General features: G+C 47.1%; 1 protein-coding gene across 1 annotated transcript in view; it reads right to left on the reverse strand.

Moving 5' to 3' along the window:
• TTLL9 (tubulin tyrosine ligase-like family member 9) overlaps nucleotides 1–18,485 on the reverse strand; it is a 64,049-nt gene that overhangs the window by 4,340 nt on the left and 41,224 nt on the right. The window contains 6 exon segments of the mRNA XM_011979798.1: nucleotides 691–815; nucleotides 2,347–2,460; nucleotides 4,957–5,153; nucleotides 5,986–6,044; nucleotides 15,608–15,695; nucleotides 16,517–16,557. Coding sequence (XP_011835188.1) covers nucleotides 691–815; nucleotides 2,347–2,460; nucleotides 4,957–5,153; nucleotides 5,986–6,044; nucleotides 15,608–15,695; nucleotides 16,517–16,557 — 624 coding nt within the window.

Consider the following 18,485-nt stretch of genomic DNA (forward strand, 5'->3'; position numbering starts at 1 on the left):
GAAATATTTTGCAGCCATACGGTAATTTTTTTAAACTGTGCCAAGAGGCAGGAAAGTCTAACGGTCAAGCACTCAGGTTTTGGAGCCAGGCAGATGGGAGTTTGAGTCCTGGCTCACCACTTATGACCAAAACCTTCATTCAGCAAGTTACATAGCACCTGGATATCATTTCCTCATCTGTAAAATGACAATAAAAACTGCTTAAAGATTAAATGAGATAATGTATGTAAAAGATTTCATCCAGACTGGACCAAAAAGTACATTCAAGAGGGAGGCTCTTAATATACTTGAATGGAAAATGCCATGGGGAAAAGTGGGATTCGAAACTCTAGCCCAATGCCAATTTTGTAAAAGAAAAAGTATGAATATATGCATTTTTTAAGAACTGGAAGGAAATACACCAGATTGTTAAAGATGGTTATGTCTGGATGTTTTTTTATTTCTTTCTTTAGTTTTCAAATATTCTACAATGAGTGTGAATCCTTTTTTTATAATCAGGGGAAGTTTTCACTTTTTAGAAACCAAATTTAAAAATGAGGAACAGAGGTTAAGTCCCTTGCCCAAGGTCACACAGCTGGTAAGTTGCAGATTGAATTCAAACAATCTAACCACTATCCCAACCTGCCTCCTAGACTACCTGGTACCTCCCATGACCCATCCCTTGTGCCCACTCCACCTGGCCCTACATACCAAGGTGTGTGTTGGTCACAAAGTTTCCCATTCCCGACAGGTCAGGAACCCCCTCCTCTCTGCTAACAGGGCCATCATTCCACATGAGGTCAAAGCCCCCGACTCGCTTCTCCCTTCCCGTGAGCCTGGACAGGAAGGAGCACACAGGGTTAATGAAGGTGCACCTGGCGGGGCCCTAACACCCAAGTGAGGTCCCTGATCCCTCCCTGAGCCCGACTGATGTCCGTCTCTCAGAAGTCCTTTTTTCCCAACCATTCATTGACTGTTTCCCAGGTACCTATGCAGGTCTCTGAGGGGTTGTTCCCCAGTTTTCCCCCAAGGCTCCTTGCTCTTGATAACGTGCCCCTATTTGTTTTTGTTTTTGTTTTTGTTTTTGTTTTGAGACGGAGTCTCTGTCACCCAGGCTGGAGTGCAATGGCACGATCTTGGCTCACTGCAACTTCTGCCTCCAGGTTCAAGCGATTCTTCTGACTCAGCCTTCCGAGTAGCTGGGACTACAGGTGCACACCACCACCCCCGGTTAATTTTTGTATTTTTAGTAGACATGGGGTTTCACCGTGTCGGCCAGGATGGTCTCAAACTCCTGACCTCAAATGATCTGCCCGCCTCGGCCTCCCAAAGTGCTGGGATTACAGGCGTGAGCCACCACGCCTGGCCACGTGCCTCTATTTGTGATTTGTGGTTTAAAGTCTCCTTTCCTCCTTAGACCTTAAACTCCATAAAGGCAGGGACTAGTTCTGTCGTGTTCCTTACTGTGTCCGCAGGATATGGCACAGGGCCTGGTACAGAGCAGGGCTCAAAAGTTTGTTGAATGAATAGGTGATGGTAGGAATAGTGGATACCTGAGGTTTCTGCCTGCTCAGCATCCATTTCACCTTCTTTCAGTCCAAGAATACCTTGGGTTTTCCTTTGATAACCACTTCTCCCTCCCTCATCCCATGGCTCACGTGGGGTTGACCCCACTCCCGAGGAGGTAGGCACAAGAACTATGCTTGGCCAAGCAGAGTCACAATGAGTGGTTTAGGAATGGTCATGTGTCCCAGTTCCCAGCAAGGAGAATCAATCCTCAAACTTCTGCTGGAATAATTGGGGAAAAGCTAATACAGAGGAAAGAGAGGGAGGGGGAGGGGGAGGGGGAACAGACTAGCCAACATTGAGCACCTGGATTCACACATTCACCTATTCCTAAAAGTAGCTCTGGGTTTTTTTTTCTGCCATTGCACATTGTTATAGCAATAGCTTTGTACTCAGCACTTACTGTTAGCTAGGCACTAGATAGTAAATTATCGTTGTAAATTAATCTAACAACTCTGAGAGGTAGACATGGCATTTCCTATTTTGCAGATGAGGAAGCTGAGGCTCAGAAAGGTGATGTGACTAGTCCAAAGCCTCACAGTCAGAAGGTTTCGAGGAAATCCTGCTGGACTGTCTCAGAAAGCTGTAGTTGGCCCTGCTCTGTCCTGGAGAGGTCAAGTCCTTGGGTCAGGACCCTACCCTCTGTGGACATCTCAGCTTCTCCATCTACAAAGTGGTAGGGCAGGCCAAAGCCGTCACTGAGGGCCACTCGGGCCCCAAGGTTCTAAGCTTCCCCTCTTCCTTGGTGGGAGCCTCAGTTGTCATGTACAAGGACATGTGATCAAGGCTGCCCTCCCTCACCTTGCTTCCATGTCCACGACATGCAGGGTGTCTTCCAGGAGGCAGGTCTTGAGCTCATAGTCTTCCTGGCTGCTGGCTGTCAGTGACGGGGACGCATTGACCTCCAGGAGCCACCTGGGGAGGAAGGGGAGTAGAGAGTCTTAGGGTTACTCGGTCCCTGGAGCCCCTAGGATTTCACTGAGAGGCTAGATGGATGCATGGACCCCACCCTTAATTCAATCCAGGCTACTCCCTCTACCTTTCTATTTTTTTAAATTATTTTTATAGAGATAGGGTCTTGCTAGGTTGCCCAGGCTAGTCTCAAACTCCTGGCCTCAAGTGATCCTCCTGCCTCAGCCTCCCAAAGTACTGGGATTACAGATAGGAGCCACTGTGCCCAGCTCCCTCCCACCCCCCTGCCTTTTTTTTTTTTTTTTTTCTAGAGAGGGAGTTTTGCTCTTGTCGCCCAGGCTGGAGTGCAATGGCATGATCTCAGCTCACTGCAACCTCTGCCTCCCAGGTTCAAGCGATTCTCCTGCCTCAGCCTCCAGAGTAGCTGGGATTACAGGTGCCACGCCCAGCTATTATTATTTTTTTTTTTTGTATTTTTAGTAGAGACAGGGTTTCACCATATTGGTCAAACTGGTCTCAAACTCCTGACCTCAGGTGATCCGCCCACTTCGGCCTCCCAAAGTGCTGGGATTACAGGCATGAGCCACCTTTCCACTTTGAAGAAAGGTAACTTAAATGTAGAAAGCTGGCATAGGCATGATTATGGTGCTTTCGTGGTGTTATTGTTTTCCCTTCTTCCAACAGAGATGTGAATGCAAGAAAAACTTCCCTTTCTTAGTGAAAATTTGCGCACTGTAGGTGGCACCCAACCTGCTGTGTCAGGGGTTGGGAAGCAGTGGGGAGAGGTGGAGACTGTGGTGAGCTGGAAAGGGCATTCCATGTCTAAAGGGGTGGCTGTGGCCAGCTCCAGGAGAGTGTTGCCTTGTGGGCATGTGAGTCCAGAATTGAGAGATCATCTGATTTTTCCAGAAAAGCCAAAAATTGTGAATTTTTTTTTTTTTTTTTTTTTAAGAGTCAGGATCTGGCTCTATCACTCAGGCTAGAGAGCAGTGGTGCAATCTTAGCTCTCTGCAGCCTTGAATTCCTGGCCTCAAGTCATCCTCCTGCCTCAGCCTCCTGAGTAGTTGGTATTATTATTATAGGTGCTTGAGCCACTGTACTTGGTAATTCTGATTTTTATGTAACCATCTTCCAAATTTTAGAGCCTGTCAATAAATTAAAATTAAAAACAAAAACAGTCTAAAGGCCAAATTCCAAGTATCTGCAGGCCAAAAGCAGCCCAAAGACCTCCCGCTAACCACCTCTTGTCTTGTTCAACCCCATCCTTTTACAGACAGGAAGCTGGAGCCCAGAGAGGGAAGGGCTCACCTGGCAGGTCTGTGGGAGACCAAGTCCCTTTCCACTATACAGCAAATTATCTTGGTAAATTACTCTAACAACTTGGAGAGGTAGACATGGTGTTTCCCATTTTACAAATGAGGAAACTGAGGCTCTGAGGGGTGACGTAGCCACCTGGGGTCCTATGCAGCCAGTCTTCTTGGACCTGCAGAATTTTTGCCCACACGGAGGGGCACAGCCGGAGTCATCCTAATCACAACACTCAGGGCTGGACCCCTCTTGTCCAGGCCTAAGGGCAGTGCCGAGGGCCATTGTTTAGGGGTCTCAGCAGGCCAGGTGGTGATTAACTGAGGGTCCCTCCCCCAACCTGACCACCCAGGCCCCAGGGCCGCAAGTGGATGCTCCAGTGCTTCCTGCAGTAGCTGGTGTCCAAGCACCGACCAGAGCTTATTCCTCCACCAGGTCCACCTTAACGCCAGCAGTCACATCCTGCTACAGGGGACAAAGGAGAGAGTCCTGCTGGTGCTGGGACCGTTTCCCTTGAGCGAGGGCTTCTCCTGGCTTAGAAAACCCCTCAACACTTACATGGTGACCCTGAATAGAGGGTTGGCTCCTGGATCTGGCAGTGCTGGTGAGGAGCAGCTCAGTCCAAGTCCTTAGACCCTGGGCCTGGCTTTGCCCTTGACTGGCTACATAACCTCAAGCTCCCCGACCCTCACTAGGCTTCTGTGTCCTGTTGCATCATGTGAGGCCATCATAGTGGTCCCTGCCAGGTCCGGTTTGTTCTATTCATCAGCTCAACCTCTTCCACCGGCATCTTGGGAGTGGATCAAAGTCTTGGCAAAGATCGACATTGTAACAATATTCCATTATATGGTGCTTTGCATCTTCAAAGCTCCAAGACTTACAGAGGGGAAGTTTCTTGCCTGGTATAGGGGAGAATTCCTGACTCAGCAGATGATCAGGAAAGGCCTCCCAGTGCCAGGCTTGGTCCTCGGTGCTCTACAGACTATATCTCACTTATTCCTCATAACGTTCCTATAATGACCTGTGGATAGATCCTGTCATGACCAACCTCATTTACAAATGGGCAAATTGAAGCACAGAAAACGTAAGTGTGCACAAGGTTATACAACTAGGAATTGGCAGAGCTGGGATTCAAACCTGGGCAGTCTGGGTATTCAAACTGTGACCTCCTGGCTCTCCCACCCACCCACTTACGGCTTGAGGTCCTGGTCGATGAGGATGTCGTAGCCGTACAGCTCGAAGCAGTGCTTGTCACTGATGATCACCTTCTGCACACTCTGCAGGCTTTTGACAAAGATGTTGTCGATGTCCCTGAAGAGCGTCTCCACCACCTCGGGCCCGTGTTTGGATGCCAGGTACTGCCGGAAGCGCTGCAGCATCCACTTGCAGCCCTGGGCCCCGGGCAGCCAGGTTGAGAGAGGAGCCTCAGTTAGTCAGGATCTGGCCTGGTAGGACCCTTACACAATTGCCTTCAGTGTTTCCCTTAGACCTGGGCAAGAGGGGCCCAGCCCTGAGCCCTGTAATTAGGATGACCCCAGGTGTGCCCCTCTTTCAGGGGAAAAAATTCTTCATGTCTAAGAGGACCGGCTATGCAGGATCCCAGAAGTCCCTACCCACACGGCCTGCGTAGGCCCCTTCCCTGAGCCTGACTTGCTGAGGACAGACCACACTGACCATGTGTGCATCCCAAGGCCAAGGAGTGACCAACAGGCTGCCGTTTTCAGGGGTGTGTATGCACAAGGGCCCCACTGTGTGGGATGGAGCCAGGGGAGGGAGAGAAGGGAACAGGTGTGAGCTGGGGACCTGCTCTCCTGTGTCCCCTTGGTCTGGCCCTTGACTTTGAGAAGTCTGAGAATTCTGTATTTGAACCTGGCCTTGCAGGTTATTTTACATAGATAGAGATAACATATATCTGTATGATACATTACATTAATCGATTAATCCATTGACCAATAGAAGATATCTGTCAAGGTAGGGGAATAGGACATTTTTTGTTTAGGGGTGTGTTAGTGTGATTACAACTTTTAAATACTTAGACACATGATATGTAGGCCTCCATTTGTAGTCCTGCCCTGAGCCCTGCAAGTGGGATGGGCAGGCCTGCCTCACTGGTGAACACAGGCTCAGACAGGCCTATCCTGGGCTCCTTGCCACTCCACCCTCCCTACCCCGACCCAGCCCTAGAGGGCTGCCCCCGTGCAGAGCCACGCCTGGCTTCCTCACCTTCTTTGGGTGGTAGTCGGGAGATGTTTTTTGCACAGCGACGTTGGTGAGGTGAACATCTGGGAAAGGGTGGTAGTCAAGGGTCGGTGTGAACAAAAAGGGCGAGCCCTGCCCCCCGAAGTCCCCAGGACTGAACTGAGACCTTGCTTGGGAATTGATGGGGAAGGCTACGAAATAGCTCCACAGTCGTGTGTGTGGGCTTTGGAGTCAGTTGGGCCTGGGTTCAAATCCTGCCTGCATCTTTCCTGGCTGTGGGCTCCTGAAAAGCCATTTCACTTCCCTGGGCCTATTTCCCCACCTTTTAATGGGGGTACTTAGTAGTATATTGACCTCACAGGATTTTTCAAAAGGTTAAATACTGTGCCTCTTCCAGTGCCTGGCATAGCTGATATTATACTACGGTTTTTCTTTTCTTTTTTTTTAATCTTTTTTTTTTTTTTTTTAAATCAAGAGGAGTGGTTCTAACAAGTAAAGGAACTAAATACAGAACAACCATCTCAGGACACACTAGGCTGTCTGTCACTAGAGGGGTCCAGGCTGGGCGGCCACTTTGTAGGAATATTGGCAAAGGGATCCAGCACTGGGATAGGGTCAGGGTGGCCTTGGAAGACCCAGCCCGGAGATTTGGCCTCTCAATACCATCACCATCATCACCACCAGTGATATCAGCAGCACTTTGCAGCTTACAGAGCATCTCACTTGTTCCCCAAATTATTCCCGTCTCACAGATGAGACCTTGGAGGCTCAGAGAAGTTAAGTGACCACCATTCAGAATACTCCTTCCTTAACATCTTCCCCCCACAGCGAAGCAGGATGGCTTCCTCAAACCTCCTTGTATTTGTTTGTCTATTTGTTTTGAGACGTAGTCTGTTGCCCGGGCTGGAGTGCAGTGGTGCAATCTCAGCTCACTGCAACCTCCGCCTCCCGAGCTCAAGCGATTCTCCTGCCTCAGCCTCCCAAGTAGCTGGGATTACAGGCGCCCGCCACCATGCCAGGCTGATTTTTGTGTTTTTAGTAGAGATGGGGTTTCACCATATTGGCCAGGCCAATCTCAAACTCCTGACCTCAAGTGATCCGCCCGCCTCAGCCTCCAGAGTGCTGGGATTACAGGTGTGAGCTACCACACTCAGTACCAAACCTCATGAAATGGCCATAAGACCTGACTTTCTCCAGGACTTACTTGGGGCATTTCTCAGATGGGGAGGTAGAGGTTCTAGGTCTCTGACTCCAAGTCTAATTCCCCTAAACGTGTGGTTCTTCCAGTTTGTGGTGTATTGAACAGAGTAGGGTGGTTTCAACCTCTCTGGAGAAGGTGAGTATCCTCGTTAGCATCTTTTTCCTAGACATCTTCTTTAGAGCTCTTCTTCAGAGCTCTTTTTTTTTTTTTCTTTTGAGACGGAGTCTTGCTCTGTCACCCAGGCTGGAGTGCCGTGGCACCATCTCAACTCACTGCAACTGCTGCCTCCCGGGTTCAAGCGATTCTCCTGCCTAAGCCTCCCAAGTGGCTGGGAGTACAGGAGTGTGCCACAACGCCCGGCTAGTTTTTGTATTTTTAGTAGAGGCAGGGGTTTTACCATGTTGGCCAGGCTGGTCTGAAACTCCTGACCTCAGGTGATCTGCCTGCCTTGGCCTCCCAAAGTGCTGGAATTACAGGCGTGAGTCACCACATCCAGCCCAAAAATTAATTTTAAATGGACCACAGACCTAAATATAAGAGGCAAAACTATGAAATTCATAGAGAAAAATAGAGGAATGAGTCATTGTGACCTTGAGTAGGCAGGTCCTCTTAGATAGGACACCAAAAGCACAGATGACAAAATAAAAAATAGATAAATTCAACTTTATCAACATTTAAAACTTCTGTGCTTCAATGGGAATTATGGAAAAAAATGAAAGAAAACTCACAGAATGAGAAAAAATATTTGCAAATAATGTATCTAATAAGGGACTAGTATCCAGAATACATACAGGATTCTTATAACTCAACACTAAAAAGATAATCCAATTTAAGAATGGGCAAAGGATTTGAATAGATTTATAAGTGGTCACAAGCACATAAAAGGTACTCAGTATCATTAGTCATCAGGGAAATGCCAATCAAAACCACTGCACATCCACTAGAATGGCTATAATGAAAAGGACAGATAATAGCAAGTACTGGCCAGGCATGATGGCCGCGCCTGTAATCCTAGCACTTTGGGAGGCCAAGGCAGGCAGATCACTTGAGTCCAGGAGTTCAAGACCAGCCTAGGCAACATGGTGAAACCCTGTATGTACACAAAATACAAAAATTAGCCAGGCATGGAAGCGAGCATCTATAGTCCCAGCTACTTGAGGGGCTCAGGCGGGAGGATCACTTGAGCCTGGGAAGTCGAGGCTGCAGTGAGCCAAGATCACACCACTGCACTCCAGCCTGGGCAACAGAGCAAGAATTTGTCTCAAAAAATACAAAATAACAAGTGTTGACGAGGATATAAAGAAATTGGAACCCTCAAACAATGCTAGTGGACATGTACAATCGTGCAACACCTTGGAAAACAGTTTACAGGTTCCTCAAAATTTAAACATGGAATTATTATGTGCGGCAATTCCACTCCTAGATACATACTCAAGAGAAACGAAATAGGCTGGGTGAGGTAGCTCATGCCTGTAATCCCAGCACTTTGGGAGGCCGAGGTGAGCAGATCACTTGAGGTCAGGAGTTTGCAACCAGCCTGGCCAACATGGCGAAACCTCATCTCTACTAAAAATACAAAAATTAAGTCAGGCATGGTGGCGCACACCTGTAGTCCCAGCTACTCAGGAGACTGAGGCACGAGAATCGCTTGAACCTGGGAGGCAGAGGTTGCAGTGAGCCGAGATGGCACCATTGCCCTCCTGTCTGGGGGACCGAGACACTGTCTCGAAAAAGAAAAAGAAATGAAAACATATGTCCACACAAAAACTTGTACATGAAATTTTTATAGCAGCATTTTTCATAATAGCCAAAAAGCAGAAACAACTCCAGTGCCAACAATGGATAAAATGGTATACCCATTTTACTGAATGCGATATATCTATACAAGGAATATTTGGCAATAAAGAAATATGAAAGGCCAGGCACGGTGGCTCACACCTGTAATCCCAGCACTTTGGGGGGCTGAGATGGGCGGATCACCTGAGGTCAGGAGTTCAAGACCAGCCTGGCCAACATGATGAAACCTCATCTCTACTAAAAATACAAAAAAAAATTAGCCGGGCATGGTGGCAGGCACCTGTAATCCCAGCAACTTGGGAGGCTGAGGCAGGAGAATCATTTGAACCCAGGAGGCACAGGTTGCAGTAAGCTGAGATGGCGCCACTGCACTCCAGCCTGGGCAACAAGAGCAAAACTTGGTCACAAACAAACAAAAACCAAAAAGAAATATGAAGTACTGATCCATGCTACAACATAGAAGAACCTTAGAAAGAAGCCAAGTGAAAGAAGTCAGACACAAAAGACTGCATAGTGTATGATCCCATCTATATGAAATGTCCAAAATAGGCAAATCCATAGAGACAGGAAGTGGCTGCAAAGGCCTGGGAGGGGAGTCTAGGGAGGAATAGGGGATGATGGCTAATGGGTATGGAATTTCTTTGGGGAGAGGATAAAAATATTCTAAAAAGCTGGGCATGATGGCTCACACCTATAGTATCCTCTACTCAGGAGGGTGAAGTGGGAGGATCATTTGAGCCCATGAGTTCGAGACCAGCCTGAACAATATAGGGAGACCCTGATTCAAAAAAAAAATAAATTTTCTAAAACTGATTGTAGTAATGGTTGTGTGGATATGATAAGGCATTTCATTGCATGCTTTCACTGGGTAAATTGTATGATATGTGAATTATATCTCAATAAAGCTCAATATATATCTCAATATATGAAGATATTATGGCCAAATAAAGCTGCTATAAAAAATAGGAAAAGAGAAGGCCAGGTTCAGTGGCTCATGCCTGTAATCCCAGCACTTTGGAAGGGCAAGGCAGGAGGATCACTTGAGCCCAGGAGTTTGAGACCAGCCTGGGCAACATAGTGAGACCAGTCTCTACAAAAAATTTTAAAATTAGCTGCGCATGGTGGTGCATGCCTGTGGGCCCAGCTACAAGGGAGGCTGAGGTAGGAGGATCGCTTCAGCCCAGGAGATGGAGGCTGCAGTGAACCATGATTGTACCACTGCGCTCCAGCCTGGGCAACAGAGCAAGACTGTCTCGAAAAAAAGAAAAAAAAGGAAAAGAGGATGCTGGAGCAAAGTGAGTTACTGGCTGAAGAGGACGAATAGCTCTCTTCGGATGAAGGAAGCACGGCTCCCCGAACTTCACACTTCACACACTGCTCTTGCCTGCTGTGGAGGAGACAGTGGGCCTCCTTAGGAGCAGAGGAGGAAGAGAGGCTAAAAGAAAGGGGTGGGAGATGGGTCAGCAAACCTCAGAGCCTCCCGTCTCTAGAGAGGAACCTAAAACCAGGTCTTGATGGACCAACGGTCAAGTAGCAGAGTAAACATATAACCAAATCCACAGAGAAACAGAACTGATTCATGGTGAAATCTTTAGGAGAAAAAGACTTTTCTTAGTTTAGAAATGATGGTAAAAATCACAGAAAAAACCAATGGACAAGTAAGCCGTCAAGCATGTGAAAATAAAAATGAACAGATGTCAAGACAAAAATTAAAGAATCAGTGACCACAGAAAAGATGTGTAGCAAATGCAATAGTCTAATGTTTCTGTCACGTGAAAATCCCACATGAAGTAACAGTAAAAAGTATGACTGTTTATGTACTAAGTAAAGGATATGGACAAACATAAAAGAGAAAATACAGCTGGTAGGACCCCATCTGGGAAAAAGCTCAAAGTTCCTAGTAATAGAAGATACATAATTTCAAAGGCATGCAAATGGGGGAAAATGAAAATTGGAAGAAATGCTAATTTTAAGGCAAAACACTGCTTCCTCATCAAGTCAGTGGGATGTACAACATCTTTTCATTTTGAAAACTTCAAAACTCACAGAATATTTGCAAGAGTCATATAATGAATGCCCCTATCTGCTTCACCTAGATGTGCCCAATCATTTCAGAAATGGCTGTTTAAAACAATTGTCCCCAGGACTGGGGAGCTGGGATGAAATGGACCAGTCAATAGGAGGGTAAACATATTTTGTTTTATTTATTTATTTATATTTATTTTTGAGACAGAGTCTTGCTCTATCACCCAGGCTGGAGTGCAGTGGCACAATCTTGGCTCACTGCAACCTCCACCTCTCTGGTTCAAGCGATTCTCCTGCCTCAGCCTCCCGTGGGGTGAGTAACAGGCACTCACCACCACGCCTGGCTAATTTTTATATTTTTAGTAGAGACAGGGTTTCACCATGTTGGCCAGGCTGGTCTCGAACTCCTGACCTCAAGTGATCTGCCCGCCTCAACCTCCCAAACTGCTAGGATTACAGGCGTGAGCCACCACACCCAGCGAGGGTAAAAACATAAAAGGACATTTCTGGGAAGCAATGTGGCCAGATGGGCTTGACTCAGTATTTACACCTCTATGACACCATCCAAAGGAAACATCTTAAATACCGTAAAAGATTTATGAAGAAATATGCTCCTTTGCAGCATTATGTGTCACTATAGCAAGAAACTGAATACTTCCCGAATGCCTGCAGCATGGGGGATTAGAAAACCAGGAAACCTACTCAGTGGAATATTTTTGTAACAGAAAAAAAAAAAAAAGTCTACAAGGAAAATACTGCTGATAATGTTTAGTGCAAGAAAAGGTTAAATTTATACAGTGGGATCATTTGTATATAAACGGTGAATGACAACAAAATTCCCTACAAATAAGCCTAGAAGGAAAACAAGTAAGTAGTTTTTGCCAGAAAATGTGCCTAGAGAAGGTTTCTTTTCCTTTTGGTACTTTTCTGAATTTTCTGATTTGATTTTCATGAGCTATACCACTTTTATAAAAACTATATCCTTTAGATGTTTTATGATGTAATTATTAGAGTAAGGCCTATCCGTTGTAGAAACAATTCATAATAGTTATGTATAAAGTTGAAAATAAATGTTTCCTGACCTGATTCTAATACTCTGCAGTTTTCAGAGTTAATAAATTAGTGAGGCTGGGCACGATGGCTCACGCCTGTAATCCCAGCACCTTGGAAGATCAAGGTGGGAGGATTCAAACTGTTGAATCAAGGTGACACTCTTGAGCCTAGGAGTTTGAGACCAGCCTGGGCAACCTAGCGAGAACTCATTGCTACAAAAAACAAGTTAGCCAGACTTAGTGGCGTGTGCCTGTGGTCCCAGCTACTCAGGAGGCTGAGATGGGAGGATCACTTGAGCCCAGGAGTTCAAGGCTGCAAAGAGTGGTGATCCCACCACTGTACTCGATCAGGGGCAATAGAGGAGGAAACTGTCAATCAATCAATCAATCAGTAAGATAGATTAGTGAATCATGAACATCCTTTCATGCTTCTTCTTAAACAGAAACATCCTTCCTTAAAGGCAAAAATGAGGCCAGGCGCGGTGGCTCACGCCTGTAATCCTAGCACTTTGGGAGGTGGAGACGGGTGGATCACGAGGTCAGGAGATCGAGACCATCCTGGCTAACACGGTGAAACCCCGTCTCTACTAAAAAAATACAAAAAACTAACCGGGCGAGGTGGCAGGCGACTATGGTCCCAGCTACTCGGGAGGCTGAGGCAGGAGAATGGCGTGAACCCGGGAGGCAGAGCTTGCAGTGAGCTGAGATCCAGCCACTGCACTCCAGCCTGGGCGACAGAGCGAGACTCCGTCTCAAAAAAAAAAAAAAAAAGGCAAAAATGGGAACGTGAATATACCAGTTCTCCATCTTACATTTTGTTTTTAACTTAGTCATCTGTTTTAGGTACCTTTCTATGTCCTGATATTTCGACCTATCTCATTGCTTTTAATAGATGCACAAGATCACATAGATGCTTTATCATTCATTTCACCATCCCTCAAGGGAGATTTAAGGGATCAAGGGTGATGACTGTACACTATTATATACAGTGTTTCAATGAATATTTTTGTATTTAGTATATGTATAGATATACTATATGTAAATATATATTTGAATAATTATATATAAACTATATATATTATATATAATAAAGTCAGGTTGAAAATGTTTATTATTTTATGATCCAAGATTATTTTAAAATTTGGTATGTAATATCTGATGTGAATATGATAAAATATTAATCTGTTAAATCTGGATGGTAAATGCATGGGTTGTTACAGTCTTTCCTGCAGTTTTCTATTTATAGGAAATTATTTTCTATTAATATTTCAAGATTAAAAATTTTAAACAATATAAAAGAAGGGGTGGAAAATGTGTATTTACTCACTGTGAAAACAGCAAAGCCTCATTAACTAGTAACTAGCCTCGGGAGAGGGCTTGATTTGTTTAAAAAGTCCCCATGATGCCCAGAGCTCTGCAAACATTTTTAAGTGGCAGAGGAGGACCACTAACATTTACTGAGAGGTCACTCTGGGCCAGCCACTGTTTTAAGTGTTTTACATGTATTATTTAACTTTAGTAAAAAACAAAAAACAAACAAACAAAAAAAACCTCGATGACTTGTGTATGATAAATGCTTGTTAGAATTACAAAATAAAATGAATGTACTGGAAGTGCTGACGTTGGCAAAATAGAAAAAAACAAATTGCAAAAAATACTCAGAAAGGTCTAATCCCAGTCTCACATGCAGGCAATGCACATGCATCACCTTGGACACGCACTCAACTGAATGGGAAAATTAACGCAGAGAGATGCACATGGGCTAAAAGCATTGGCTAGGTTGCCCACACCCGAAGCTGGGTAGCGTCACCCCTTTCCATCTTTCCCACGTGCAGGTCATCTGGTCCTGCCCACTTGCCTCCTAAATATTGCTGGATTCTCTACCTCTTTTCTTCTGAGGCTCAGGCCTAAAGATCTTCTTTTGATGTGTTTATTATGACCAGATAATACATTCACATTGCTCAAAAGTTAAAACGCACACAATGTATGTAAGGAAACATCTCCTTTCTACCTCTGTCTCCACTCACATTTCTCTTCCCAAACGCTACATCTATTTCCAGCTTCTTTTTTTTTTGAGACAGTCTTGCTCTTGTCACCCAGGCTGGAGCGCAATGGTGTGATCTCGGCTCACTGCAAACTCTGCCTCCCAGGTTCAAGGGATTCTCATGCCTCAGCCTCCCTAGTAGCTGGAATTACAGGCAGGTGCCACAATGCCAACTAATTTTGTATTTTTAGTGGAAATGGGGTTTCACCATGTTGGCCAGGCTGGTCTCCAACTCCTGGCCTCAGGTGATCCACCTGCCTTGGCCTCCCAAAATGCTAGCATTACAGGTGTGAGCCACTGCACCCAGCTTCTTGTCTGTTCTTCCAGAGATGTCTATGTACAGATAAGCAAACATATATATAGAGAGAGAGAGAGAATTTTTTTTTGAGACAGGGTCTATGCTCTGTCACCCTGACTGGCACACAGGGGCAAAATCACAGCTCACTGCAGCCTCGAACTCCTGGGCTCAAATGATCCTCCCACCTCAGCCTCCTGAGTAGCTGGGAGTACAGGCATGTGACACCACATCTGGCTAATTTATTTTTATTTTTATTTTTTTCATAGAGACAGGATCCCACTATGTTGCCCAGGCTGGTCTTGAACTCCTGGCTTCAAGTGATCCTTCTGCCTCAGCCTCCAAAGTGCTGGAATTACAGGTGTGAGCCACCACATCTGGCCAGATATAATTTTTAACATGAACGAGAACATACTTTCACACTGTTCTAGACATACTTTGTTTTTTCCCAATTAACAATATATCTTGGAAATCGTTTCATATCAGGACATAAAGCACTTTCCCCATTCCTTTTTAACAGCTTCATAGTATTCCACTGTATAAAGGAGCCATTCATTTCATTGTTCCCTATTTTTTTCTCTCACAGACAAGGCTGTGCAGTGAATAACCTTGAAGCCTGTCTTGTCTCATACTGCAGATGTACTTGTAAGACGATAAAATCCCAGAAGGGGAATTGCTGGGTCACAGGGTAGGTGCATTTGTCTTTTAACAGATCTTTGCCAGATTGTCTTCAAAGGAGTCATACCAATCAATTTACAAACCCGCCAGCAACATATGCATTCTCCCAGCCTCGCCAGGACAGCGTGTTATCAAACTTTTGGTCTTTGCCAATCGGATGGGTGAAAATAGCATTGTGCTTGAATGAATGAGTGAGCCAATGACTAGGCACTGAAGAAACAGGCATATACAGTGTTCTCCAAAGGGCTAAAACTATCCGACCCTAGGAATATAAGTAAATGTGAATGTTAGGCATAGCACCAAAACTATCATTAGGCAGAGCGGTTTGTGGTGAGCTGCGCTAAGCAGAGTTGGCCTCTCCCACGGAATCACCCCCACAAGACTGGAAGCTCCCGGAGGGAAGGGACCAGACCTGTCTCATACATTGTCTCCTGTGCCCAGACCACAGCAGGCACTCAGCAAACATCTGTGGGACAAAGGAGTTCACTTGCGACCGGCCAGAGTGTGGGAAGGGGTAGGTGTGTTGGGGGTGGTTCGGCAGGATCCCAGGATACACTGGTCATCAATGCTGTTCAGCGTGAAGCGGGTGTTGGAGAATCGGGCAAAGCCATCCCGGTACAGCCAGGCCCGCAGCGGGATGTACTAAGGCAGAGGTGGAAACAGAGAGAGAGAAGGGAAAAGGAATATATTCAGGCACTCTCAGACCGCCTAGCTCTTGCACCTACCGTTTCCTCCACCCGGAGTGCCCTTCTGTCTTTCCCAAATCATCCTTCAGGCACCTGCTTTTACACCAGCCTTCTTTGATTCTGTCCCCTCCTTTCCCCCAGGGGGAGGGGGATACAGAAGGAAACAAAATGAAGGTGAGGTCCAGGAGGACAGGGGTGGGGTCTGCCTCAGATACCTCCATACCCTGTGCCCAGCAAAAAGATCTGAACGTTGGCTGGATGAAGGAATGAATGAATGGGTGGAGGGACATAGCCACTCCCTGGTTAAGAGAGTAGGCTCTGAGGCCAGGCTGCCTGGATTTGAATCCCAGCTCTGCTGCTCACCAACTGTGTGACTTTGGGCAAGGTACACAACCTCTGTATCTGTTCCCTCATTGTAAAGGGAGGATAGTAATAGAACCTGCCTCTCTGCGTTGTTAAGAGGCCTGAATGAGATAAAACCTGCTAAGTGCCAGGGCCTGGTACTTAGTAGGTACTCTATAAATGTCTGCTGTGGATGACCGAATGAATAAAGAAGGGCAGATAGAGGGCAAATCTAAATTTTTGGGCATCTAAGATGGTAAACCTCAGATAAGTCTTCCTGCCCCCACCCTATCCCTAGATGTCCCTTGGGGCTCTCCCAGGCAGAGAAGACCAGACAAGTTCATACAAGGTACCCCCAGGCCTCTTCCCCCCATCTCCCTAGTCCAGCCACCCTTTAACCACTGCTGGAAGAGGGACCCCACCTTTGTTACTCACCGACATCACCAGCACATAGACACGCAGGTCAAACTTGCGGCCTGTCAGGCAAAGAAAGAATTTGTGCACAAATATTGATCGTCAGACATTGTGCTAGGTTTTGGGAAAATAGCAGTGGACAGACAGGAAACCCCGCCTTCATGAAGCTCCCACTGAAACGACACAAGGGACCAGGTGCAGCGCCTCATGCCTGTGATCCCAACACTTTGGGAGGCGGAGGCAGGAGGATCGCTTGAGGCCAGGAATCCAAGACCAACCTGAGCAACATAGTGAGACTGTGTCTACAAAAAATTAGCCTCACGTGGTGGTGCACACCTGTAGTCTCGGCTGCTCTGGAGATTGAGGCAGGAGGATCGCTTGAGCCCAGGAGATGGAGGCTGCCTGAGCTCTGATCATGACAATGCACTCCAGCCTGGGCGACAGAGCGAGACATGGTCTCAAAAAAACACAACAAAAAAACTGCACAAGGTATAAAGAGAGAATAACGGGAGGCGGGGGAGGGGTGCGTGGGGGTCAACTTGGGGGAAAGGCTTGAAACTCAGTGGTCAAAGACCCCCATGAGGAGTGGTGACCTTCATGGAGTGAAGGTGCCTGCCTAGCCCAGAGTGGTGCAGGACCTTGGGCAGGAGGAACTGCGAGAACAGAGGCCTGGAGGGGGAAAGAGCTCGGGCCAAGGGCAGAGTGGAAGGAGATGAGGTCGGCTAGGCTGGCAGAGGTCAGGGCCCATGCAGTTTTGGGGTTTTGTCTCACAAACCATGGGAAGCCACGGAAGGGTGTCTCCTCCCTCTGGCTGCCACGCTGAGGTGGAGAGAAGTGGGCAGAATAGCAGCAGGTGCCAGTGAGGGAGCAGGTGTGGTGGTCCAGGAGGGAGAGGATGGTGGCCGGGCCCAGGGTGGAGGTGAGAGGAGCAGCCAGGCAGATTCAAGAGCTTGTAGGAGCTTGGTGAGAACCAGATGTGGCGGGGGAAGAGGGACACACCCAGAATGGCTCCTGGCTTCTAGCTGTGTCCCCGACACAGAAGCTGAGGAGTGGTGGGGGGATGGGAGGGCAGAATTTGGGATGTGTTGGGTTTGAGTGGCTGGCAGATGCCCAAGAGGGATGTCACAGGCTACTGGACATCAGGATCTGGGGTTCAGGGACAAGGTCTCGGCTGGGGACAGAAAGCTGGGAGTCACTGGCCTTTGGGTGGTGTTTAAGCCACAGACAGGATGGGGTCACTATGGGGGAGAGAGGAGAAGAGGCCTAGGGACTTCCCCCTGGGGAAGGTAATTGCCAGAGGACGTGGGAGGAGGCAACTGGCATTAACACTATTGCAATGACGTCCCGCATGCCTGATGTGCCTGTAGTTCCCAGAGCCCCAGTGAGAAAAGCAGATGTTGGCCTGCCTGGGGAAACCCACCAAGGTTGCGGGCAGGAGGCTGGGTTCCACCTCAGGGCCTTCTGCCTTTGCAATTCCTCCTCCCTGCATTCCCCTCCCTCCAAATCTACCCACAGTGACTCATAGTTGTCACTCAGGTCTCAGCTCACGTGTCCACCTCCTGGCCCCCATGTCACTCTCTGTCCCATTGCTCTGCCTGACTGACTTCCTAACACCCAGCACTGCATGGGACCGTCCCGTGGTTTGTTTTCTGGTTTATTGCAGCCTGCTCAGCAGGGGTGTAAGCTCCAGGAGAGCAGGGTTGGGGGGTAGCCAGTTTTCAGGGCAGTGCTGGCACCAAGTAGGTACTTTATAATATTTGTTGGATAAATGCATGAATGAATAAGTTAGTTTTTAAAGGAGGAGAATTTTCCTGAACCAAGAAGGGAGTGGAATGGACATGCTGGGGAGAGGCAATGGCTAGGAGGTGGGAGACTGCAGAACCCATCTCTTTCCACGCAACCCTTCATGCCTGGTGTCAGGCTGGGCCCTTGGCAGGCTGCTGGTCAAAGCTTGTTGACTGACTGACTGATGACCATGCAATGGAAGAGC

The sequence above is a fragment of the Mandrillus leucophaeus genome, unplaced genomic scaffold (genome assembly GCF_000951045.1).
Source record: "Mandrillus leucophaeus isolate KB7577 unplaced genomic scaffold, Mleu.le_1.0 Scaffold206, whole genome shotgun sequence".
NCBI classification, from domain to species: domain Eukaryota; kingdom Metazoa; phylum Chordata; class Mammalia; order Primates; family Cercopithecidae; genus Mandrillus; species Mandrillus leucophaeus.